The sequence below is a fragment of the Leptidea sinapis genome, chromosome 13, assembly GCF_905404315.1.
Source record: "Leptidea sinapis chromosome 13, ilLepSina1.1, whole genome shotgun sequence".
Classification (NCBI taxonomy): Eukaryota; Metazoa; Arthropoda; class Insecta; order Lepidoptera; family Pieridae; genus Leptidea; species Leptidea sinapis.
Genome location: NC_066277.1, coordinates 5,650,943 through 5,674,058, shown reverse-complemented (window position 1 = coordinate 5,674,058; position 23,116 = coordinate 5,650,943). Strand labels below are relative to the sequence as shown.

Here is a 23,116-nt window from a genome sequence, read left to right as displayed (position 1 = left end):
GGCGCTTCGTCGGCCACAAGGCAAAACCTACCAGTTCTTTTCCGACTACACTAAGGTGCTTGTTTAGGCAACAGTGCCCAGTCAGCATTCTCATAGTATGTATCGGTTGTTTCTGTTCAGTGATAGGATGTCATACGCGTTCCTGCTGTTGAATGCCTAATTCAGCGTTTCGGACTGGTTTAAGCCTGTTAATTTTCACAGCAAATTCTATTTTGGTGTAACTTGGTGAACTACAAGAGGCTCCCGTCCTTTGACGACTTTCCCGTACTTTGCTGATCCTCTAATCATTCCTAGAAGATATTTTGTATGTAGAATCATTTCATCAGATATCATGCCTACTACGTGTGTTTTAATACTAAATTTTCTGAGGTCCTGAGTGTTTAAGACTTCCAGTACTATGACCTTCTGTGGGCGATTGCCTTCAGCAACCTCGCCTTCGCATCATTTTATATAAACTGTGTTGGTAGGCTTAGCAGCATCAGGGACCGCTACCTAACCACCATGCAACCAAATCTCTGCAAGCTATTTAATCTAACTGCAGTTGTTCTCTGACTTGGTTCACAATTGCTCACAATTGCTGTATTCAGCCATAGGAGAAGCGTGTTCACCGACGTCTGCTTACCAGGCATTGGCTTATGCCCAAGACAAGTTGTGTGAATTTCATATGAGTTTCTTGTCACTTTTTGACCTCAATAATAAATAAATATTTTTTGATTTAAATAAATATCTTTCAGGAAGCTGGCTACAGACAATGCGGGCCGTGGCTTCCAGATCCAGAAAATAAAGGAGACACTACCATTGGCTCTCGTTTTCTCATATTATTCCATTTCTTCTTCTTCTTGAATTTCCAATTATTTATTTATAGATACTAAGTAGTACATAACATAGAGGAATAAAGATCGGATTTGCCGAAATATCGTCCCTAATCTAACATTGACAAGTGCAAGAGAACACCAAAAAATAAAGACATATTTTAAGCAAATAATTAAGGAAAATTAATAGGGCTAGATAAAACCATAAAAAAAATTTAAAACACGAATTTTAGAGATATCTAGAGTGAAGTCTCGCAATTAATCTCATAGTAACTGCCGATACAAACGACAAATCCGATCTTGTCTCACCGCCGTCGGAAATTGAGTAACTGTTTTTCCAACAACAGTATAGATCCTGTGTGAATGAAAGATACATAATGTATCAACATATCGCTGACTGCTCACACTGACGGCGGGGACTCACTCCACTAGTTCTCGCAGCGACAAGAGCTATCAAAGATTAACTCGTAGAGAGACGTTTGACTCCCAGCGGTCAGCCCAGCTACAAAACATCAGAACTTAACTTGCTCCAAGCTGATCTAAACCAGTTTATAGTTCTCCTTGCCACTTGTTCATCGACAGCGGTGGGACGAGTACCTTATTCCCACAGCTTTAAATTTATATTAAAATATTTACTTTTTTGCCATCTGCCGTCCTTTACTGTCCACGTTAGACTATCAATATTAGAAAATAAAACATAAGACATTGCTTCAACTGGTTTTATTTAATATATTTGGTTCAAAAACATATCTATAATACTGACAGTGCCGACTGGCAAATTATCTAAGAAGAGACAATGAATGACAAAATACTGGAATGCTAACTCTATATTAGTGGGCTTAGTTCAATAAGTATTTAGTACGGAACAACTACTTGTGAAAATTTGTAAATAACTTTAAAATTTAATATCAGAGTGTACATTTATTACAATAAGGTATGGAGACTAATTTAGAAATAATTCCAATAAATTAAATTGTCAGTCCAATTAACACATCCATAAGGTTTATTTCAATTCAGCAATCAACTACCTAAATTGAGAAAATGTTACCTCTCAAATTAATTAACATAATGAATATTAAATCGTCTGTCACAATTAATTTATCACACATGTCGATATCCCTTGAACACATTTAATTGTACCTACTGCGAAAAATGAGGTTAATAATGGTATAGCTGTTGTACTAATACTGTTAAATGGCGGGTAAAACTATTAGTTCCTGAGATAGTCGAAATGTGTTTTTGCCTTAAACTTACGTGCCCATTCAGGGGAATGACAATGCAGTGATTTTTTTTGTTTTGTTTTAGAACTAAAATAACCAAAACAACGAGTAAGTAGTTTACAGACTTTGTGTACCTGCTGTATGACAGTGTCACACACAAAATAAAAAATAGGGCAGATTTTATATAAATTAATATGAAATATTTATTTATGATGGCAACAGAAAAATCCATTCTTTGAATATAGTCAGTAAGCTCAAATAAGAAGTAGGTACGTCTGTTTCCCTGTAGAATGGTTGTCAGACTTTTTTTACATTGTACAATGTGATTTACTGTAGTAACGAAATGGGTTAAGATTCAAGACTAACCACTATTGAATTATTATATTCGTATGTGTTAAGTATGTACCATTTTGGACTAGGTCCATCAATAAAAAAATAAACAAACATAACAATTTAAGTTTATATTGAGGAGATATGCAACGAAAATTAGCTACGCTTGTCTTTTGACATTGAAAAAAAATGAAAATAATAAGTTGACATTGTGTATTTATAGATTACTTCTCATGTAGTATGTCGGTGTATTAGTTTCGAAAATATAATATTACAGCAATAAAATAATGTGTAAAATTTTATTGATGTAATTAATCTTAATATTTTAATCGAACTGAGACATACAATATTATGTTAATCACCTATTTTTTCCTCAAAAAAAAACTTTTTTTTATTATTAGACTCATTACTATTGCCATTTACTGTGTGATTTGGACGAATGAAAATTATAAGTATTTTTGACAAACTATTATTAATTCTCGTTTTACATTTCTCTCAATACAAACACACTTCTCATGTAAAAGATATAAAAAAGATAAAAATAAACTTATAATTACGCCATAACTCAATCAAATAAAAAAAAATGTATACAAACATTGTCAAAACTTAATTCTCAACAAGAATGCTCGCCCATCCAATAAGCGTCACATCGTTAAATTGATTAATAAACAGTAAAATAAATAAACTTAACAATGTTATCATAACTGTTAAGTACATGTAAATGCGACCTTGAGAACCAGAGCGACTTAACCACATATTTTTAAATATTAAGGTTATTATTTGCAACAGTTAAGATTTTTCATTTTGTTAGAACCAGTTTGGTTTGAGTGATTTATAAAATTATAATATCTAACTATGTATGTAAATTAAATCTCTTTAAGACCACCTGATTTTGTCCAAAATGATTGATTATAAACTTATTGTATTAAAATGTACTTAGGCCACTTTGATTCTCATGGCCTGAAATATAGTTAAGACATTATGAGAACTATTTATAATATTAATTCTTGTCTCTACACTCAATTTCCAAAAAACCGAAACCACCCTATTAAAATATTAAATTTATCGTTATAAAAAGAAATATAATCCGATGACTATAAAATATGTATTAACTACAAAGAGAATGCACTCCTGTTTACATCTTTCTCGTGAAATTATTTCATTGCTTCCTTTTATATTGTTATATATAGCTAATTACATTTAGAAGATTCTGAGAATGAGACTATTCGAGAGAAATTTTTTAACTAACATTAATTACTAATTATTATTATTATTACCATTTGAGTTTTGAATTTATCTTACATGCTATGACGAAATTTCAACCTTACCTATTTATTAATAAGTACAATTTTTTTCAACTGTATGAATTTATGTTAAAAATAATAATAATTTAATTATTAGTTATTTAAAAATACACGATTCATTTATATATCTATCTAATAATATATAGTGCAATCTATTTCAAGATTATTTTCTTAAACGATTTGATTGTTCTTATGTTATATCGAATGTATAATACTTTTTGGCTCTAGATGCATCTATTTCGATTACAAGTTTCTCAAACTAGGGCTCCCTATTAACTATATAATTATGTTTGTTTTAAATTTATTGAATTTCTTAATAAATATTATCTTTGGTAGCATTGTGATGCTTTATATCACTAACTATACCATTCTGGAATGTTCTTTAACACAAACTACAATATAAAAATAGGTATTAATAGCTAAATATATGTCATAGAAGATTTAACATAATTTTTAAATTAATCTGGTAATACGGTCTAGCTAACGAAAGTTGCCACTAGAGTTAATTGCAGGTTTTTTATATGGAAACTGTAATGCAACTTCAATGTACTTTGACAAACAAGATGGCGACTTATTAGGTTGCGGTGTGGATTTATAAACTATGTTATGATTTTATTTTCGGGTTTGCGATCTTATCTAAAATGAAATAAAATATATTTAGATTTAAGAGTATAGGTACTTCAGACAGACGTTGGCATGTTGCAAGACATGATTGACAAGTTAATATCAGAAAAAAATATATATAGCCTATGTACTATTCTAGGTTATAAAGTATTTGCATTCAAGATTTCAGTAAAATTCGTACTAAAATTATATGCCGAAAGAGTAACAAAATCCAAACAAACTTTTTTATTTTCTTTTAATAATTTTAGTGTTGCTACACTTATGTTACTTAAATTTGCCGCCCTTTTCCAGAGCCAGCTTTCGTTGGCCAGAGTCTAGTTAAATATCGCACCAATGGTTAAGCCGAGTTCCCACATAGATCATATACACCAATACGTTGATCAGTCTTTGGACATAATGAGAAGATTGCTTCCAACCACCAAACAATACCGACGTTTACCAAAATGTTTTTTTAAAACATGTCCAAAGGCGACGGATATTAAATTTAAATGCTAGACGAGTGCAAAGTGTGCAAGAACAAAATACTCCTTGTCTTGATAACACATTAGTCATTCGTACTAAGTTGTAGCTTCTATTCATAATTTTTTGGTATTCTTGAAGTAAAGTAATTTTCAAGATGGAATTTGTTTAAATCCAGATAGATCTCTATTGCAGAGTTAAAAAGGGGTGTAAAGCGCTAAGACTTTAGTTAAATGTAAGTTTTAAAGTTAATAGGTGATTCAATAGCTAGGTTTATTATTAGCTATTTCATACTAGGGCTGCGCTTATGCGCAAAGTTGGAACCAATTTAACTCCGCGCTTTATTACGTAAATAAAATTTAATAAAAATAATATGACCTATAATAATGTTTGAAAAACTGGAAAAACGGAAGCTATAATTATCATGCAGAGGACGTGTGTTGGAACGTTACAATTAAAAGACTATAAAAAAGATATCTACCCTCATACAACGTATAATTTTAATACTTGCTTTGCAGACCAAAACTAATTGGACGCTGTACTCAAAAGATGTTTATAGTTCGCGTGAGTTACTTAGACACGGGAGTTCTCAAATAGCTGAAAACTTAGCTTTACTTAAGTTATTGTACGCGAGTCATCTTGTACTTACTCCTCCTCGGATTCGCTATCAGAATCCGGAATGGTATTGAACCAATTTTCCCAGTTCGAAGGCTGACCGATCGGATTGCGTCTGAAAATAGAAAATATAAATTCGTAATCGTGCAGGCTAAAAGCTACATGAGATTCCAAGCTATACACATACTAGACACATTTTGATATTATAAGAAATTTGTTCTCAAAAAAACAGTCACTTACGTGACAACTGCATCAAATACTAATAAAATTATCGGTCAGGTAGAGTAGGTAATATGCGTAATGGTTAAAATGGATTATAAGCACATCTTTAAAAATACAGTCGCGTACAAAAATCTTGCGAAAATATTGACACACCTTAACCTTAGTCAACCTGTGGTGGGTGTTAGGCTTATCGCATACGACAGACTATCCGCGACGCACTTTTTAGTCTGTGATAATAAAACTTATAGAATTATATGCAGTACCGCATACGACGCGCAAAAAGTCTGACATACAAAATCTGACCCTCACTAAAGTCTGTAGTCTGCACTTGCTAGTGATTGAGGTGTTTAATGGCGTTAGACTTCGATGTATCGATGTTGATTGAACAAATAGAAAACAGACCAGCATTGTATGATACACCTTTGGCAGAGTATCTTGACAGAAATTTAAAATGAAAATTGTGGGATGAAGTGTGCCAATTTATTTGGATATAGTTTTAGAACTGAATGTTTAATATGAAACAGTCCCTTTAATAACCTTTCTGAAAGAATAGGATGAAATCAAATTTCTCTATTTCTTCTTCTTTTTTATATCTCAGGTACGAAATAATACACTGCAATATCTGTGCTTCCATTGCGTGTACATCGCTACAGTTCTGCTGACAAAATGACCGAAAGTGTACGTCGTGTGCGTTGAGTCTGTGAAATATCTTGAATAATATGAAGAATTTTGCGCGCAGTGCAGACTTTTTGTGTGCCGCAGGCTCGATTGCTCAAAAAGTGTGTCAGCTGCGATAGGCCTTAGTGGAATGTTTTTGTGCGTGACTGTACACATTCACAGACATACCGCTGGCCCATCCATAACTAAAAGATTCGCTATCCATATTATAAGGCCCGCATTTATCTGTCTTTTATGCCCTGTGCTTTCCCGGGTCATGAAAAGAATTAAGAGGCAACTAAGGGCATTTATCAGTGAGAAAGCTCCTTTGCACAGGATGCCGGCTAGATTATGGGTACCACAATAGCGCCTTTTTCTGCCGTGAAACAAGGGCGACGTAGTTAGTGAAAATACTGGGCAAATGAGACTTAGCATCTTATATCTCTGTCTTGCGCTTGTCACGAGCGCAATATAGTGCCGCTCAGAATTTTTGGGTTTTTCAAGTATCCTGCGCGGCACTGCATTGACGTATGGCATATGAGCAGGGTGTATCAATCAACATCAACTGAACGTCCTGCTCGTTTCGTCCCTAAATCCGTCATAAGATAAACGCGGAGTAAGGACAGAGTAGGTGTCAGTACTGACTCGTGGCGGGTGACTGGTTGCGGCAGCGTGGCGGTGTGGTGGTGATGAGGTGGCGCCCGGCGCTGCAGGGTCTGTGTCCCACACTTCCACTCCTCCTCCACGCCCTCGCCCTCAGCCCAGCTGCACATACAACACGCAATCAACAAACGATTGTATTATAACTGTACTATATCACTTGTGTGTGACGATGGAAATATTGAGAGGCTCATTGTGGTCGGCAAAATAGATGGGAAGTGGCCTCGTGGACGCAGTCCAACACGATGGTCCGATCAGATCCGCTCCGCCCTCGACTCTACGGTTCACAATGCCTTTTACACCGCCAGAGACAGGAATAGATGGAGAGCGATCATACGTGAGAAAGTGATACAGAGGGGTGGTCACGACCCTCAGTACTGAGGATTACGACGCAGGGAGGAGGATATCACTTGTATATACAGGGTTTCCCAAAGTTATGGGACATGAAGGGAAAGTACCTTAAATATCGTAGATAGGTTATTTTACTGAAAAAAGACTTTATCTTACTTTTAAAAGTTAGTAATTCTGCATTCAAAGATTTTCTAAAAAGTAGGTACTTGCCTCGTCTGGGACTCGAACCGACTTAAATGTAAAAAATAAACACCCCTACTTTTACGATGCCAATCGAAAGAATAGCCAAAAACTAATAACTCTTCTTAAGTAACATAGTATTTTAAAAGAAAGGAGCAACTTAAAATGTTTGAGTCAAATTTCAAGAAAGTTATTTATTGCCGACAACGACGTCCGAAAAGTAGAGACATTATCATTCCATAGATAGCATTGATTATTCGTAAATAAGTACCCACTTCATAATTAAAATACTTTATAGCATAGTCTTTTTTTACTTTAAAAGCGATACGATGTTTAAGGTCCCTTCATGTCCCATAACTTTGGGACATCCTGTATATCAATGGCACAGAATATCCCTACTAATTAACAGAAGAAACTATATCGATCAAATTTTTCTATTTAAAATTATTAAACAATAAACTTGACTCAGCATCCTTGTTGAATCTTATTTAGATTATAACACCTCGAATCTGCTCTCGTTCCAAGGTTACTTTTTATGTATCACTTAATAAAACCAATTATGCAAGAAATACATTTGTGAGGCGCTCTTGTATTTTTTACAATTTACATCTTCCTGAAATTGATATAATTTCATTAAATATACAAAATTAAAGAAAATAGTAGGCGATATTATACTCAATGTAAAAATTGTTAGCTCTAAATAATAAAATCATAGTTGTTGTGTCCTGTTCTCAACTATACTCTTATAACTGTTTAAATTTTCGTTTTTTTTTTTTTGTTGCAATTTTGTAGTTTTCACTGTTGGTTTAAAATATATTTGTTGTTTTTTTCATTATTGTCCATTGTAAACATAATTAGTATTTAAACAATTTGTTATGTTTTTAAAGTGATAGCCCTCACTTGTAGGATTAATACACAAATAAAATATGAAGCCACAACCTGAGAATTTCATAACGAGGCGGTACTCGAACGGTTAGCTCAGTGGTTTAGAGCACCGGCACGGAACGCCGGAGGTCGTGGGTTCGAATCCCGCATCGTTCATAAACGTTTATGGAACTATTTTGTCTTCTACTTTATGTATATTGTAACCTTCACATTGTAAAAGAATAAGAACAAATAAATAAATATATAAATTATATAATACTACTGTTAGTATTTTGTGTTTCAATCCTCTGGGACATACACTACTAATTAAGGCGAAGGGTAAAGAGGAAACACGCAAACAAGGTGTTTTTAGACAAGATTTTTGGTGAAAATATTGCATTTGGAGCTATGAACACTACTTAATCATGTTACACATATCCTTAAGTCTTATTTGTAGGTTGCCAATGCTTGCTGTTGGTTATAGTTAACACTCCAGGGTATACAAGTTTTTTGGCATGGCATGACGCATTTGTTTAGTACTACTCTCAGAAAAGTTATTCTTATAGCTTGTACTTTTTTGTGTAGGTACATTTATTCAGATAATACATGAATAACGAGGATTGTAAGCATATAAAATGTTTGCAACTGTTAAAATGTAACGTTTTCCACGCAATAATTTTTAAACTATTGGCTTTGTTACATAGCTGGCCGGCAGCCGCTAACTCATATCGCTCAAGGTCACTGGCATTTAGTGTCGCCTTAAATCCAAATACAGGGAAAATTAAAAATGTTGAATCCAAATGAATTATGTAATAGTTAGCACACATGTAGGAATATGGAAATAGCCTTGGTCCATACTCATCGTCGTCCATACTTAAGCGTCTGGAAATTCGGCCATCTTAGATTACTGAACGATGATACATGCAAAAAATAAGCCTCTAATGTGACCTCTGGCACAACGCACGAAACATCGGCACGCATTACTTTGGGACAATAGGCGCAGGTTTGGTCAAAGCCACTGACCTGTATAAATACCACTGGACAGGCTTTTTTTTTATGAAAATAAGGAACAAGACGAGCAGGACGTTCAGCTGATGGTAATTGATACGCCCTGCCCATTACAATGCAGTGCCGCTCAGGATTCTTGAAACCCCCAAAAATTCTGAGCGCCACTACAACTGCGCTCGTCACCTTGAGACAAGATGTTAAGTCTCATTTGCCCAGTAATTTCACTAGCTACGGCGCCCTTCAGACCGAAACACAGTAATGCTTACACATTACTGCTTCACGGCAGAAATAGGCGCCGTTGTGGTACCCATAATCTAGCCGGCATCCTGTGCAAAGGAGCCTCCCACAGGCTGTTCCATTTATGAAAATTTAATATACGTTCACAAAACCTTAACCGTTCACGTTTTTTCTCTTAATAGTGATTTTCATTATTATAACATTAGAAATAGGGGTTGCTTGTGACTAATTCTAGTAGGCTTCATAAGATACATAATAGCTTTAAGGGTAAATGTATACACTTCTATACTAAAGTCCCAGCCACTGTTCAGGCATTATCTAGAAATAAATTTAAATGTTTTATAAAAAAAAATGGCTCTGTCGTAAATCCTATTACTCCACTGCTGAATATCTAAATGACCGGACAGCCTGGGACTAGATTGTGATTATTTTATAGCGATAGACATGATTGTACAATATTGTATATTTTTTATTGAAAAGAGTGCAAAAATAGAATGCTGGTAGAGTTTCTTGCGCCGCTTCTTCTCTCTCAGAACGCCATTTGTTTCCGAAGCTGTAGTAGTATGTAGTATCTAGTAGTAATTAGAAATGACATCAAAAAGAATTCTAAAGGAATCAATTTTAAGAATATAAATGATGCCTTTTATATTCGACAGCAAATTTTTTGTCCCTATTTGAAGCGCCACTCGCGAGCGTCCAGAGAACTAATTTTGATATATAATACAAATGGCGGCAATAGAAGTGTACAGTACTTTTGTATGTTGAATTAATTTCCGTATTATTCCTACTTCACGAAACAAAGTAATAAAGTACACAATTTTTTTTTTATAAATACTTTCCCAACACCTATCGATTTTTTTTAGCTGAGGTGGTGATCACTAGTTTTAGTACCGCATACCCTCGCTACTTGGCCAATAGCGCCGGAATGGCGAACATCAAACAGGCACAAAAGCACTTTGACAGCGGCCAGTCCAGTGGTAAATAGTAGAGGTCAGTGGGTCGAAGCATATAGTGGACGAGTTAACTCACGTTGCGGGCGTAGACTTGCAGTTCTCGCACTCGCTTCGGTAGTCGTCGGCCTCGTCGCCCGCGCCGCGGTCATTGTAGCTGCACCCACAAGATGGCTGCCCCAGAACACACCAACATAGTATTATTATTCAAACCAAATGTTAACGCTCCACAAATCGGAACGTGCACACACGCACATAGCCAGAATCCAGAGCGGAAACCGTGCGGGGTGACTCGCCTGTCCATTCTCTCGGCTACGACTCCTAGTGGACGTGAGCGCAACGCATCTTACATCAGTACAACACAAATCCAGGTACAATACAGTCATTTATTTTATAAAGTTCCAAAATCAAACTCATAGTTTCCACTACAACAAGAAGATCTAGACACCAACGATTATTCATTATATTATATTAATATATTCGCTTATTATTAGTTATTTATGCAACTGTTGTGTTATAAGGGGTATTAAAACACAAATGCGATAATAGCATCACATGAGTGTTGTAATACCTAATTATCAACAGTTGCATCCAAGACTTTATCTACACCCATAATATGAATCCTCTATAAAAGATTCTGAAACAGTTAGCTTACTTACTGCTAACATAAAAAAAGCCAGTCCTAGTAACCATAATATCATTCAAGCGAGAAAACGGATGATATAATGTACTGAATTTTATCACAACACTCGTTTGGATGATGTAATGGTCTAATGATGTGATGTAATGGAACTTGGGTGTTTTAATGTTGGCAATAAGCTGTTTTAGAATCTTTAAAAGAGGATTTAAAGCATTTTTTTTATGATAATAAGGGACGAGCCGAGCAGGACGTTCAGCTGATGCTAATTGATACGCACTGCCCATTACAATGCAGTGCCGCTCAGGATTCTTGAAAAATTCAAAAATTCTGAGCGCCACTACAATTGCGCTCGTCACTTTGAGACATAAGATATTCAGTCTCATTTGCCCAGTAATTTTACTAGCTACGGCGCCCTTCAGACCGAAACACAGTAATGCTTACACATTACTGCTTTAAGCATGGGTGTAGATAGCTATAACACTAGAACGGTAAGTTGGTTTTTACAAACAACTACGCTTATCATATTCAAATTCATATATATTATTCAAAGTATGATTTAAAATCGCTTATTGAACTTCAAAAACTAACACCCATTATAAAATTTCTGTAGTATTTTCTCTTTAGTAGTAAACTGAGGTGAATGTGTTTCCAAGAAGGTTCTTTAAAGTTTTAATTTCGAACAAACAAACATACTTCGTAACTGCATTTATATGTGAAGTGTATTGAAAATAATATTTTAGCAAATGCACTATTTCGTTCTTTACCGTCAAAATTCATTTTAAACTAAAAGAAAGCGTCAAACACTCCGATAGATAGAATAAGTTTATAAAGCGAGTGGCGTTTGTTTTCAGATATCATGGAGTTTATGATGCAATCTCTTAAATTTTGTATTATTTTATGATACGTTAAGGGCTCCTTAATAGGTCTTGGTATTCAATTTTAGAATAAAATACTAAACAGTATACTAGACTCACTCAGAATTGTATAATATTATATTAAATAGGCTAAGTTGTTGTACGATTTAAAAGATGGGCTGGAAGTGTCGATGAGCAGGACGTTCAGCTGATATTAACTGATACGCCCCGCCCATTATAAGCAGTGCCGCTCAGGATTCTTGAAAAAATCAAAAATTCTCACTCGCTACCTTGAGACGTAAGATGTAAAGTCTCATTTACCCAGTAATTTCACTAGCTAGGACGCCTGCATACACATTACTGCTTCACGGCAGAAATGGACGCCGTTGTGCTACCCATAATCTAGCCGGCATCCTGTGCAAATGAGCCTCCAAGTGTCAAAAGTCCAAGTTTACCGCATGTTGTTGCAATATGTTATATTATTGTCGATCCCTATGCAAAATAATGATATTTCTATTGCGTGTTAAAAATATAAAGCATCATAAAACACCTTGTCAACAGTCAATGGTAAGGTTGTATGCGGCAGTGGAGGCGGCGGCTGTGACGGTTGCTGAGTATGCCCTTTGTCTGGCCCTGGACCCACCCCCTTCTCGTTGCCGGCTGGAGCGTAGGGGGCGAATTGTTCTTCACTGTGCGCCCGAGATCTGCCTCCACATTTGACTCTGAAAGGATTACTTCTATGTAAACAAACACAACCACAGAATCGGACACTAACGACGGTATGAGAGAAAATCCGGCGCAATAAACTCTCCGAGTGTTCTTTCTTGCGCTCTTTCATACGTTCAGAAAACAATTTTGACTATTTAACACCTTGAAAAACAAAATTTTATGAACGATGCGGGACTCGAACCCACGACCTCTGGCTTTCCGTGCCGGTGCTCTAACCAACTGAGCTAACCGTTCGAGTGACGCATCGTCATAAAATCTTGTATGCTTTGTTCAACCCTTAGGTTGTGGCTTCATCTACAGGATCTACTTTTCAGTTGATAACCTGCTCAACCCCAATATTTGCATATATAGGAAATTGACTTGAGATGTCGCTCTTGTAAATCTAAACAATTTGTTATGTTTTTAAAGTGATAACTTTTTATGTGATAAAATTATGTTTTTAAAATTATATTTTTGTATTCATCCTAGAAAGTGAGGGTTATCACTTTAAAAACATAACAAATTGTTTATATTTAACACTTAATTAAACTTTACTATAACCACATTTCTTCTTCTTCGTCGTCCCCTCACTGCTGAGTATCAGGACTCCGTAGAATGTCAACAGCACACCTCCATCGGTTACGGTCGGTGGCGCGGTGATCATGTTAGGATATCTGATTGGTTACCATCAGTCTTTCGAGACTATCTTCACTTCTACGAAGCAATGTGCCCGAAATATTTCAGGATTCTTTGTAGGCAAACCTGAGACAAGAGCTGATCATTTTGAATCCTGAGCTCTTTTATGACAGAGACATTTGTGCGGAGAGCTATCCAAGGAATCCTGAGCAGGCGGCACCAACACCACATTTCGATAGCATTTTCAATTCTCATATGTATCATCCTCTCATGCTCCATAGAGAAATATGGAAAACACAAGAGTACTAGGTGAAATTTAACTCTTTGAATTTTACCTAGTACTCTAGAAAAATTCAACTCTTTGAATTTTACCTAGTACTCTAGAAAAATTCAACTCTTTGAATTTTACCTAGTACTCTAGAAAAATTCAACTCTTTGAATTTTACCTAGTACTCTAGAAAAATTCAACTCTTTGAATTTTACCTAGTACTCTAGAAAAATTCAACTCTTTGAATTTTACCTAGTACTCTAGAAAAATTCAACTCTTTGAATTTTACCTAGTACTCTAGAAAAATTCAACTCTTTGAATTTTACCTAGTACTCTAGAAAAATTCAACTCTTTGAATTTTTCGACTCGGATTTGTATTTTCTATTCCATGTCATTGGTACATTAAACGATTCCCAAATTTACTCAATATGTTATTAATTTGCGACATTCGACGTACTCCGAGATTCCTGACGTCGATTCTCTCACACGCACTCTTCATCGAATGTAACACTCATTAACGATGCCAACCACTTTTTGACTGACTTTTCAAGTGGGCTCTAACTAAACCAGTTATATTATTTTAAAAGGATTACAAATTTATTTTTAACCGACTTCAAAAAAGGAGGAGGTTTTCAATTCGTCGGTATGTTTTTTTATGTTTGTTACTTTGGACTGGGTGAACCAATTTTGATAATTCTTTTTTATTTGGAAGCTGGGGCTTCCCGTGTGGTCAGCCAATGTAGGTTTCTAACTACATGAATAGTTATATTTGAAATGTGCTCGAGTCGCATGTGCGATATGAGGTTCCAAAATAACAATAATAAATAACAGTTACTAGAATAAGATTAATTAATTAGATTGTATAAATATTTGTGTCGGTAAATTTTTTCTAATAGTACGAACCTGTCGTCAATATTTTGATTGGTCGCGTCTGCGAGTACATTAGGAGAGATGTTAAGGTTGCGAGGCACGCTCCGGCCCGCGTCCGGGTCGGGTCGCGCCGCGGTCACCATCATGTCGGGCACGGACGCCATGTTCAGGTTGCGCGGCACGCTCCGGCCGGTGTTCGCGCGCTCGATGCGGTCGGGTCGCTCGCTGCGCGGCGGCTCGGGCCGGTGGAACGAGCGCCGCACCTCGCCGCACCCGCGATCTCCGCGGCTGAAGCACATCGCTTCCAACATGCTGGTGTCCGTAGCGGTCGATATGCGAGGGATTGTGCGGTGTCTGTCAAACAAATTTTTGTATCTCACTCACTCCAACCTTCGTTCGCCACTTAAGGCACTTAAAACACGCAAACATGGTGTTTTATAGACAAGTTTTGCGGTGAAAGTATAGCATTTCGAGCTATGAACACTACTTAATCCTGTTACACATATCCTTAAGTCTTATTTGTAGGTTGCTAATGCTTGCTGTTGGTTATAGTTAACACTGCCGAGCCTTTTTGAACTACCACTTTTCTTTGAAGTTAAACAAGTTTTTTGGCATGGCGTGACGCATTTTTTTTGTACTTCTCTCAGAAAAGTTATTCTTATAGCTTGTACTTTTTTGTGTAGGTTCATTTATTCAGATTAGTAGTGAATAATGAGGATTAAACTATGTTCCACCCAAGTATTTTGAAAATATTGGCTTTGTTACATAGATGGCGGGCCGGCAGCCGTGAACTCATATCCCTCAAGGTCGCTTGCATTTAGTGTCGCCTTAATAGGGGAAAATCTTACGGGTTCGCGCCACCGACATGCTCATGACTGGCGCAAGCGTCATAAATATATTTATACTCTTTTCTATTAGAGATACAAAAGTGTACAGAGGCATAAAATCAGAAAATACACAGAATAAATAAATAAATAAAATCGAAACTTATCCTATTTAATAAAATTAAAATAAATCTTTTAAAACTCGCTTACAAATTCAACCTTTTTAGTTTCTTCTCTTTTTCTACTATATTTCGATAGTCACTTTTAAGACCACAATAACAAAAGGAACCGTGTTGTCTACAGCTGCTGTCGACTTGGTAGGTACCTGCTGAAAATCAATGTTGAAAACCAATTCCAAAAATGCTAAGTGGGTATCCATCTCATAACGTCGTATTATTTATTTGTTAATTTTACTATGTATATATATTTTGTGTTGTCATGACTAAATGCATACTTTACTAAATAAATAATTTAAAAAATAAATCTAAACATATATACTTAGACACTTTTTGTTTGGGTGAAATCTCGTAAGTTCGTATCACCGAAACGCTTATGGCAGGATATCTGTAGCTATACGTCTGCCGTATTGTGCAACATTAGTGCCGTGTATATCTCATAGGTGAAATTGAATGGATTTCGTGAAATGTTCAATGTAATGTGCATTGTTGAACAGTGTTTTTCTTTGATGAATTTTTTTGAAAATAAGTTTTAAAAATAAATTCTTAAATTTTTTTTCTAATATTTTTAAATTAATAATTTATTGAAATTTAAAATGATACTACAGTTCTAATTTATCACTGCTATGGGCAGTCTCTACAACTACCATTTCTTTATGATTTTTTTTATCGACTCACAACAAAATAAGGCGTCGCACACCGCAATATTACCCATACATCGCACTGCACCCGTCCCCATGAGATAATTATGTAAGCCCCAGTCAATTTTAAAACTAAACTAGAAGGACCTTACTGCCTGTCAAAATACATCTTCTCAAAAAACTGTTTAACGGTGTGTAACTTGACAATTTTTTTTAAACCTACTCAAAGTAAAAAATAAGAGATTTTAAGCAAAATTCGTTGCAATATATTTCCAAGTAAACTCTAACGTAACAGAGGGCGATGTTATGATGTCACGCAGACTATCGCGTCGCATGAAATATGAATGCTCGCATAATACTATTATTTATTTACAGTGTGTGTGGATTAAGGCATCTACTGCACTCAATAATTCTGTTTTTTTTTAAATATTATGTTATTATATTTATGTTTATTTTTTTAACTCACTCGTCTAAGGCGTTGAGTATTTGGTTACTATAGGGACTGGGAACACCCTCAGGCTCTTTAATTATAAATGTTTATTGTACGATATTACATTGTAATCCATATTTTATATTCAAAAAAAAGCCCGCTCAGTTTCTTGCGCCCATTCTTCTCAGGTCTGAGGCAGTCTCTTTTGAGTGGGTGGTAGTTTTTGACGTTCAATAAGTGATTTTAAATCCTATTTTGAATAAAAATATTTGAATTTGAATTTGAGTATTGCTTGAGTATTTTTGTTGTATCACTTTACATATGTGGTTACAGAAGTGGCGGTAAAATGGTAAAAATTATAATAGGACCTTAGATAATTAATACCTCTAGCTGCTGTCCACTTGCTGATGATAACAACCGATGAAAACAGGCCAGTTTTTTTACTTTAGTGTGCGTGACAAGCTACGTCTAACACTCGCGATTAGTATATCACTTTGTGTCAGTGTGCGTGCATTGCTCAAAATAGAAGTTAACTGTCAACATCAATTATTTTCGACGTTGTCACAACTCTCACAGTCTATCTAGACGCATTAATGATTTAAGCTTTTGACATTCATATGTATCATTTCTTTGACTTAAAAGAATCAAATTATTTTGATTTGATTTCGTTAAAAGGGAAAAGAGACATATCTTAACAACAAAACTACTCTACTATTTAAAAAAAAAGCTAGTATATTCCTCATGCTCATAAAGTTATTTGATGAACATAATGATACTCTTTATTAAAGTTATACTTCTTTAGGCGCGTTATGAAAAAATGATAACAGTGAAATTTTAAGATGCGCGCGCAACACTGTAACACAAAAGTAACAGGTTGAAGTCAGTTCCAGTAAATTTTCTGACGTTTGCGTTTTTTTTATTTTTATTTTTTGGTTCCTTCGTCCATTATTAGGACAGGCAAAGGGTTCAAGCCCATACAGCCGTACTCATTATTTAATAATTAAATGTCAAAGCCATCTTTGCAAGATCATTACAGTGCTCCCAAATTAATAATGCGCATACAGATCTTCTCTAATGGAAACACCCGAATCATTCAATCGTAAGAGCCCTAAACAATGCACTTGCATTTTGCATCTTGTGCGAAAGAAATAGGAGTCAAATCATGTGTTCACAATACGAAAACAAATCGGGCGGTCGGCTGCGGTAGCCGGTCAGTCAGTCGTCTTTAAGTATTGGTGCCGACTGCACGTGTGGAATATATATAGAGCTCCTATTACAGACCCCTCTTGTTATTATTATTGCAATATATTTCTACTAAATTATGCAAAAGTAATGCATTTTACCACTCTATATAGATATCGTCTCCCGACGGTCGGGAAATACGACCACTGTACATAGTTGTTCTCTCTAAAAACGTAGGCACACGAGGAATAAATCATTTTAATGATGTGTGATTCGTTAGGCCAAAGAAGTATAACTTTTTGCGTGCATACATAAGTACACACACACACACACACTTTTTTTATAAGTTAATGGTTGTAGTGTCACTCACAGGGCGGCGTGTGTGTAGAAGCCTGGCACGTTGCGTGGTCTCTCTCGCTCCGTGTCTCTCTCGTGCTCGTCCCGTGCCAGGCTCAGCGCTCGGTTGCTGATGGCGCCCAACGAGCCCGTGAGACGCAGCCCATTTGGAAACCCCGCCCCTGTACAAGTATCACTACATATTATAAAACACTCCTCCGCCGCGTCTGTCTGTCTGTCTGTCTGTTCGCGATAAACTCTAATAACTACTGCACCGATTTTCGTGCTGAATTCAACAGTGAATGGCGTGTTTCCCGAGGATTGATTTAGTATATAAGGGGGCGTCCATAAATTTCGTGAGATGTTTAAGGAGGGGAGGGGGTCGAGTCAAATCTCATCTAACCTTACGTTGGAGAGGGGGTGGGGTCTCGGCAAATCTCACGCAATTTTTTTCTGATTGAAACAAAAAAGTATATACTATTTTGATCCATTTAATCATATGGACAAGATGGTTCCAATAGAGGTTCTTCTTTGGTACAGAAAATTCAAAAAAACACCTCACCTAATATATGGACACCCCCTAATCCATAAGTTTTTGTATAAGTACATTTTTATATTAATTAACCATATTTGTGGGATGTGTCACAAAGAGAGCCGCTTTTAACGAACACGCTGTCTAAGCCATTGTGATTTCACTAGTGGGAGGCTCCTTTACCGCATAGTTTAAGGGTACCCAACGGCGCCTATTTCTGCCGTGAAGCAGTAATGTGTAAACATTACTGTGTTTCTGTCTGAAGGGCGCCGTAGCTAGTGAAATCACTTGGCAATTGAGACTTAACATCTTATGTCTCAAGGTGACGAGTGCAATTATTGAAGTGCCGATCAGAATTTTTGGGTTTTTCAAGAATCCTGAGCGGCACTGCATTCTAATGGGCAGGGCGTATCAATTACCAACAGCTGCACGTCCTGCTCGTCTCATCCCTTATTTTCATAAAATAAAGAATAACAAAATATTGTATGGTGGAATTATGAATCTCATTTAGGTCTACAGAAAACTCCGCTATGGCATATGTCTAACTCTTAAGGATAAAATACTATATCCATTTTTATACATAAAAAACTTGGCAATTTTATAATAATTTTATAATTTATACACGCTGTGATGTTCGCCTCTACTGTCACTAGATGGCGCTCTTTCCACGCCATACAAATCGTAATTAACTTTCACGCTATCGAACAGGAAAAAAATCTCACACTTGGCTTTCAATACAGTAAAATGAAATTAACTTATTGAATTGAACACAGTTATACATTATAGATGTTAATTTATTGTAGTGTCTTTTATTCGGCTAATTTAAATTAGAATGCAAACAGTTTACTTAAAACTAAAATAATCCTTCACACTACATAACTACCTATTCAAATTTTTGTCCATTAAGCATTTAAACAGGAGTCCAGAAAATCGTTTCTGTTGTAATATTTTTATTCCTAGAGGTAGATGATTGAATAATTTTATACACATTGCGTAGCTACTATTTGAGTATAATTTTGTTCTGGGACAGTATACAAAGTGCTTTCCTTGTATACAACAATAAAAAAAATTATACCTAAATGTTATTATAATAAACAATTAGTGAGAATCTTTTCAATGTTTACAAACCATTCGAAGCCAAATGGTGCGGGACGATGTGATCTCTGGCCTCAACGGGAATAACCTGTTGCAGCAACGGCGCATTGAAACAGTTCTGTGTGTTGGCAATCTGTGAACAAGCACTTTGAATCAAAGATGTATATTGAAGAGTGGCAACGGCGCATTGAAACAGTTCTGTGTGTTCGCAATCTGTGAACAAGCACTTTGAATCAAAGATTTATATTGAAGAGTGGCAACGGCGCATTGAAACAGTTCTGTGTGTTCGCAATCTGTGAACAAGCACTTTGAATCAAAGATTTATATTGAAGAGTGGCAACGACGCATTGAAACAGTTCTGTGTGTTCGCAATCTGTGAACAAGCACTTTGAATCAAAGATTTATATTGAAGAGTGGCAACGGCGCATTGAAACAGTTCTGTGTGTTGGCAATCTGTGAACAAGCACTTTGAATCAAAGATGTATATTGAAGAGTGGCAACGGCGCATTGAAACAGTTCTGTGTGTTCGCAATCTGTGAACAAGCACTTTGAATCAAAGATTTATATTGAAGAGTGGCAACAGCGCATTGAAACAGTTCTGTGTGTTCGCAATCTGTGAACAAGCACTTTGAATCAAAGATTTATATTGAAGAGTGGCAACGGCGCATTGAAACAGTTCTGTGTGTTCGCAATCTGTGAACAAGCACTTTGAATCAAAGATTTATATTGAAGAGTGGCAACGGCGCATTGAAACAGTTCTGTGTATTGGAAATCTGTGAACAAGCACTTTGGATCAAAGATTTATATTGAAGAGTGGCAACGGCGCATTGAAACAGTTCTGTGTGTTGGCAATCTGTGAACAAGCACTTTGAATCAAAGATGTATATTGAAGAGTGGCAACGGCGCATTGAAACAGTTCTGTGTGTTCGCAATCTGTGAACAAGCACTTTGAATCAAAGATTTATATTGAAGAGTGGCAACGGCGCATTGAAACAGTTCTGTGTGTTCGCAATCTGTGAACAAGCACTTTGAATCAAAGATTTATATTGAAGAGTGGCAACGACGCATTGAAACAGTTCTGTGTGTTCGCAATCTGTGAACAAGCACTTTGAATCAAAGATTTATATTGAAGAGTGGCAACGGCGCATTGAAACAGTTCTGTGTGTTCGCAATCTGTGAACAAGCACTTTGAATCAAAGATTTATATTGAAGAGTGGCAACGACGCATTGAAACAGTTCTGTGTGTTCGCAATCTGTGAACAAGCACTTTGAATCAAAGATTTATATTGAAGAGTGGCAACGGCGCATTGAAACAGTTCTGTGTGTTGGCAATCTGTGAACAAGCACTTTGAATCAAAGATGTATATTGAAGAGTGGCAACGGCGCATTGAAACAGTTCTGTGTGTTCGCAATCTGTGAACAAGCACTTTGAATCAAAGATTTATATTGAAGAGTGGCAACAGCGCATTGAAACAGTTCTGTGTGTTCGCAATCTGTGAACAAGCACTTTGAATCAAAGATTTATATTGAAGAGTGGCAACGGCGCATTGAAACAGTTCTGTGTGTTCGCAATCTGTGAACAAGCACTTTGAATCAAAGATTTATATTGAAGAGTGGCAACGGCGCATTGAAACAGTTCTGTGTATTGGAAATCTGTGAACAAGCACTTTGGATCAAAGATTTATATTGAAGAGTGGCAACGGCGCATTGAAACAGTTCTGTGTGTTGGCAATCTGTGAACAAGCACTTTGAATCAAAGATGTATATTGAAGAGTGGCAACGGCGCATTGAAACAGTTCTGTGTGTTCGCAATCTGTGAACAAGCACTTTGAATCAAAGATTTATATTGAAGAGTGGCAACGGCGCATTGAAACAGTTCTGTGTGTTCGCAATCTGTGAACAAGCACTTTGAATCAAAGATTTATATTGAAGAGTGGCAACGACGCATTGAAACAGTTCTGTGTGTTCGCAATCTGTGAACAAGCACTTTGAATCAAAGATTTATATTGAAGAGTGGCAACGGCGCATTGAAACAGTTCTGTGTGTTCGCAATCTGTGAACAAGCACTTTGAATCAAAGATTTATATTGAAGAGTGGCAACGGCGCATTGAAACAGTTCTGTGTGTTCGCAATCTGTGAACAAGCACTTTGAATCAAAGATTTATATTGAAGAGTGACAACGGCGCATTGAAACAGTTCTGTGTGTTGGCAATCTGTGAACAAGCACTTTGAATCAAAGATTTATATTGAAGAGTGGCAACGGCGCATTGAAACAGTTCTGTGTGTTGGCAATCTGTGAACAAGCACTTTGAATCAAAGATTTATATTGAAGAGTGGCAACGGCGCATTGAAACAGTTCTGTGTGTTGGCAATCTGTGAACAAGCACTTTGAATCAAATATTTATATTGAAGAGTGGCAACGGCGCATTGAAACAGTTCTGTGTGTTGGCAATCTGTGAACAAGCACTTTGAATCAAAGATTTATATTGAAGAGTGGCAACGGCGCATTGAAACAGTTCTGTGTATTGGAAATCTGTGAACAAGCACTTTGAATCAAATATTTATATTGAAGAATGGCAACGGCGCATTGAAACAGTTCTGTGTGTTGGCAATCTGTGAACAAGCACTTTGAATCAAAGATTTATATTGAAGAGTGGCAACGGCGCTCTATCTAAACAGTCCGCCACGCTTGGCGTTAATATTTATTTTTATTTTAAATATTTAACCACTAGCTCAAGCACATTTAAGGCCCTTAATGGCCAGCAACGCATCTCTTGACACAATACATCACTATAGTGTACCCGCGACATTACAATGTCACTAAAACCAGACCGTTAAATTGTAAGAAATGAAGTCGATTGACAATCTACCGTTTGATCAAAATATCACTAGTGAAATTATAATATCACGGCTTTGTCAATATACCTGCGCCATAATATATACTACTCTGGCACATTTTGTGACTGATCATGCGTGGGATTACCCGACTCAGGCCGACTTTACCTGAACGATCGTTAAGTTAAGTAAGGGAAACTTCTATCAAATACCTAGATAACAAAGTGCTCAGCATGTCTAAAGAATTTTTCACTTTAAAAGCTCAAGAGTTCTGTTTAGAAAATACATCACCCTACACACACTGAAGCCAGTCAGCGATATTATAATATGGGTGTTTTCAAATAGCGCGTACTTAAAAGGCAGAGAACGCGTGGTGTTACAATAACGAACGGTACAAGGTGATAACCTATGATCGTGATCTTCAGGCCTATCTATCCTCCACTTCCATCAAACGATTCGAACTAACTTCAGTTTAGTTGGAATTATATTTCTCCACATTGCACCACAATTCATAGAATCTCCAGATCTCTAGGATATTTAGAAATATTAAAAAAAAATACCAAAGTCGCTCAAAAACTATTAAATAAATTTACTAC

The 23,116-nt window shown here is 36.3% G+C and overlaps 1 protein-coding gene across 1 annotated transcript in view; it reads right to left on the bottom strand.

The window, feature by feature from the left end:
- Nucleotides 1-1,517: 1,517 nt before the first annotated feature.
- LOC126967514 (uncharacterized) overlaps nt 1,518-23,116 on the bottom strand; it is a 38,584-nt gene continuing 16,985 nt past the window's right edge. Inside the window, exons 6-12 of the mRNA XM_050812005.1 lie at nt 19,719-19,818; nt 18,093-18,240; nt 14,503-14,823; nt 12,538-12,709; nt 10,573-10,667; nt 6,889-7,008; nt 1,518-5,479 (exon numbers count right to left, since the gene is read on the bottom strand). Coding sequence (XP_050667962.1) covers nt 5,395-5,479; nt 6,889-7,008; nt 10,573-10,667; nt 12,538-12,709; nt 14,503-14,823; nt 18,093-18,240; nt 19,719-19,818 — 1,041 coding nt within the window. The 3' untranslated portion in view covers nt 1,518-5,394. The remainder of the gene's footprint in view (nt 5,480-6,888; nt 7,009-10,572; nt 10,668-12,537; nt 12,710-14,502; nt 14,824-18,092; nt 18,241-19,718; nt 19,819-23,116) is intronic.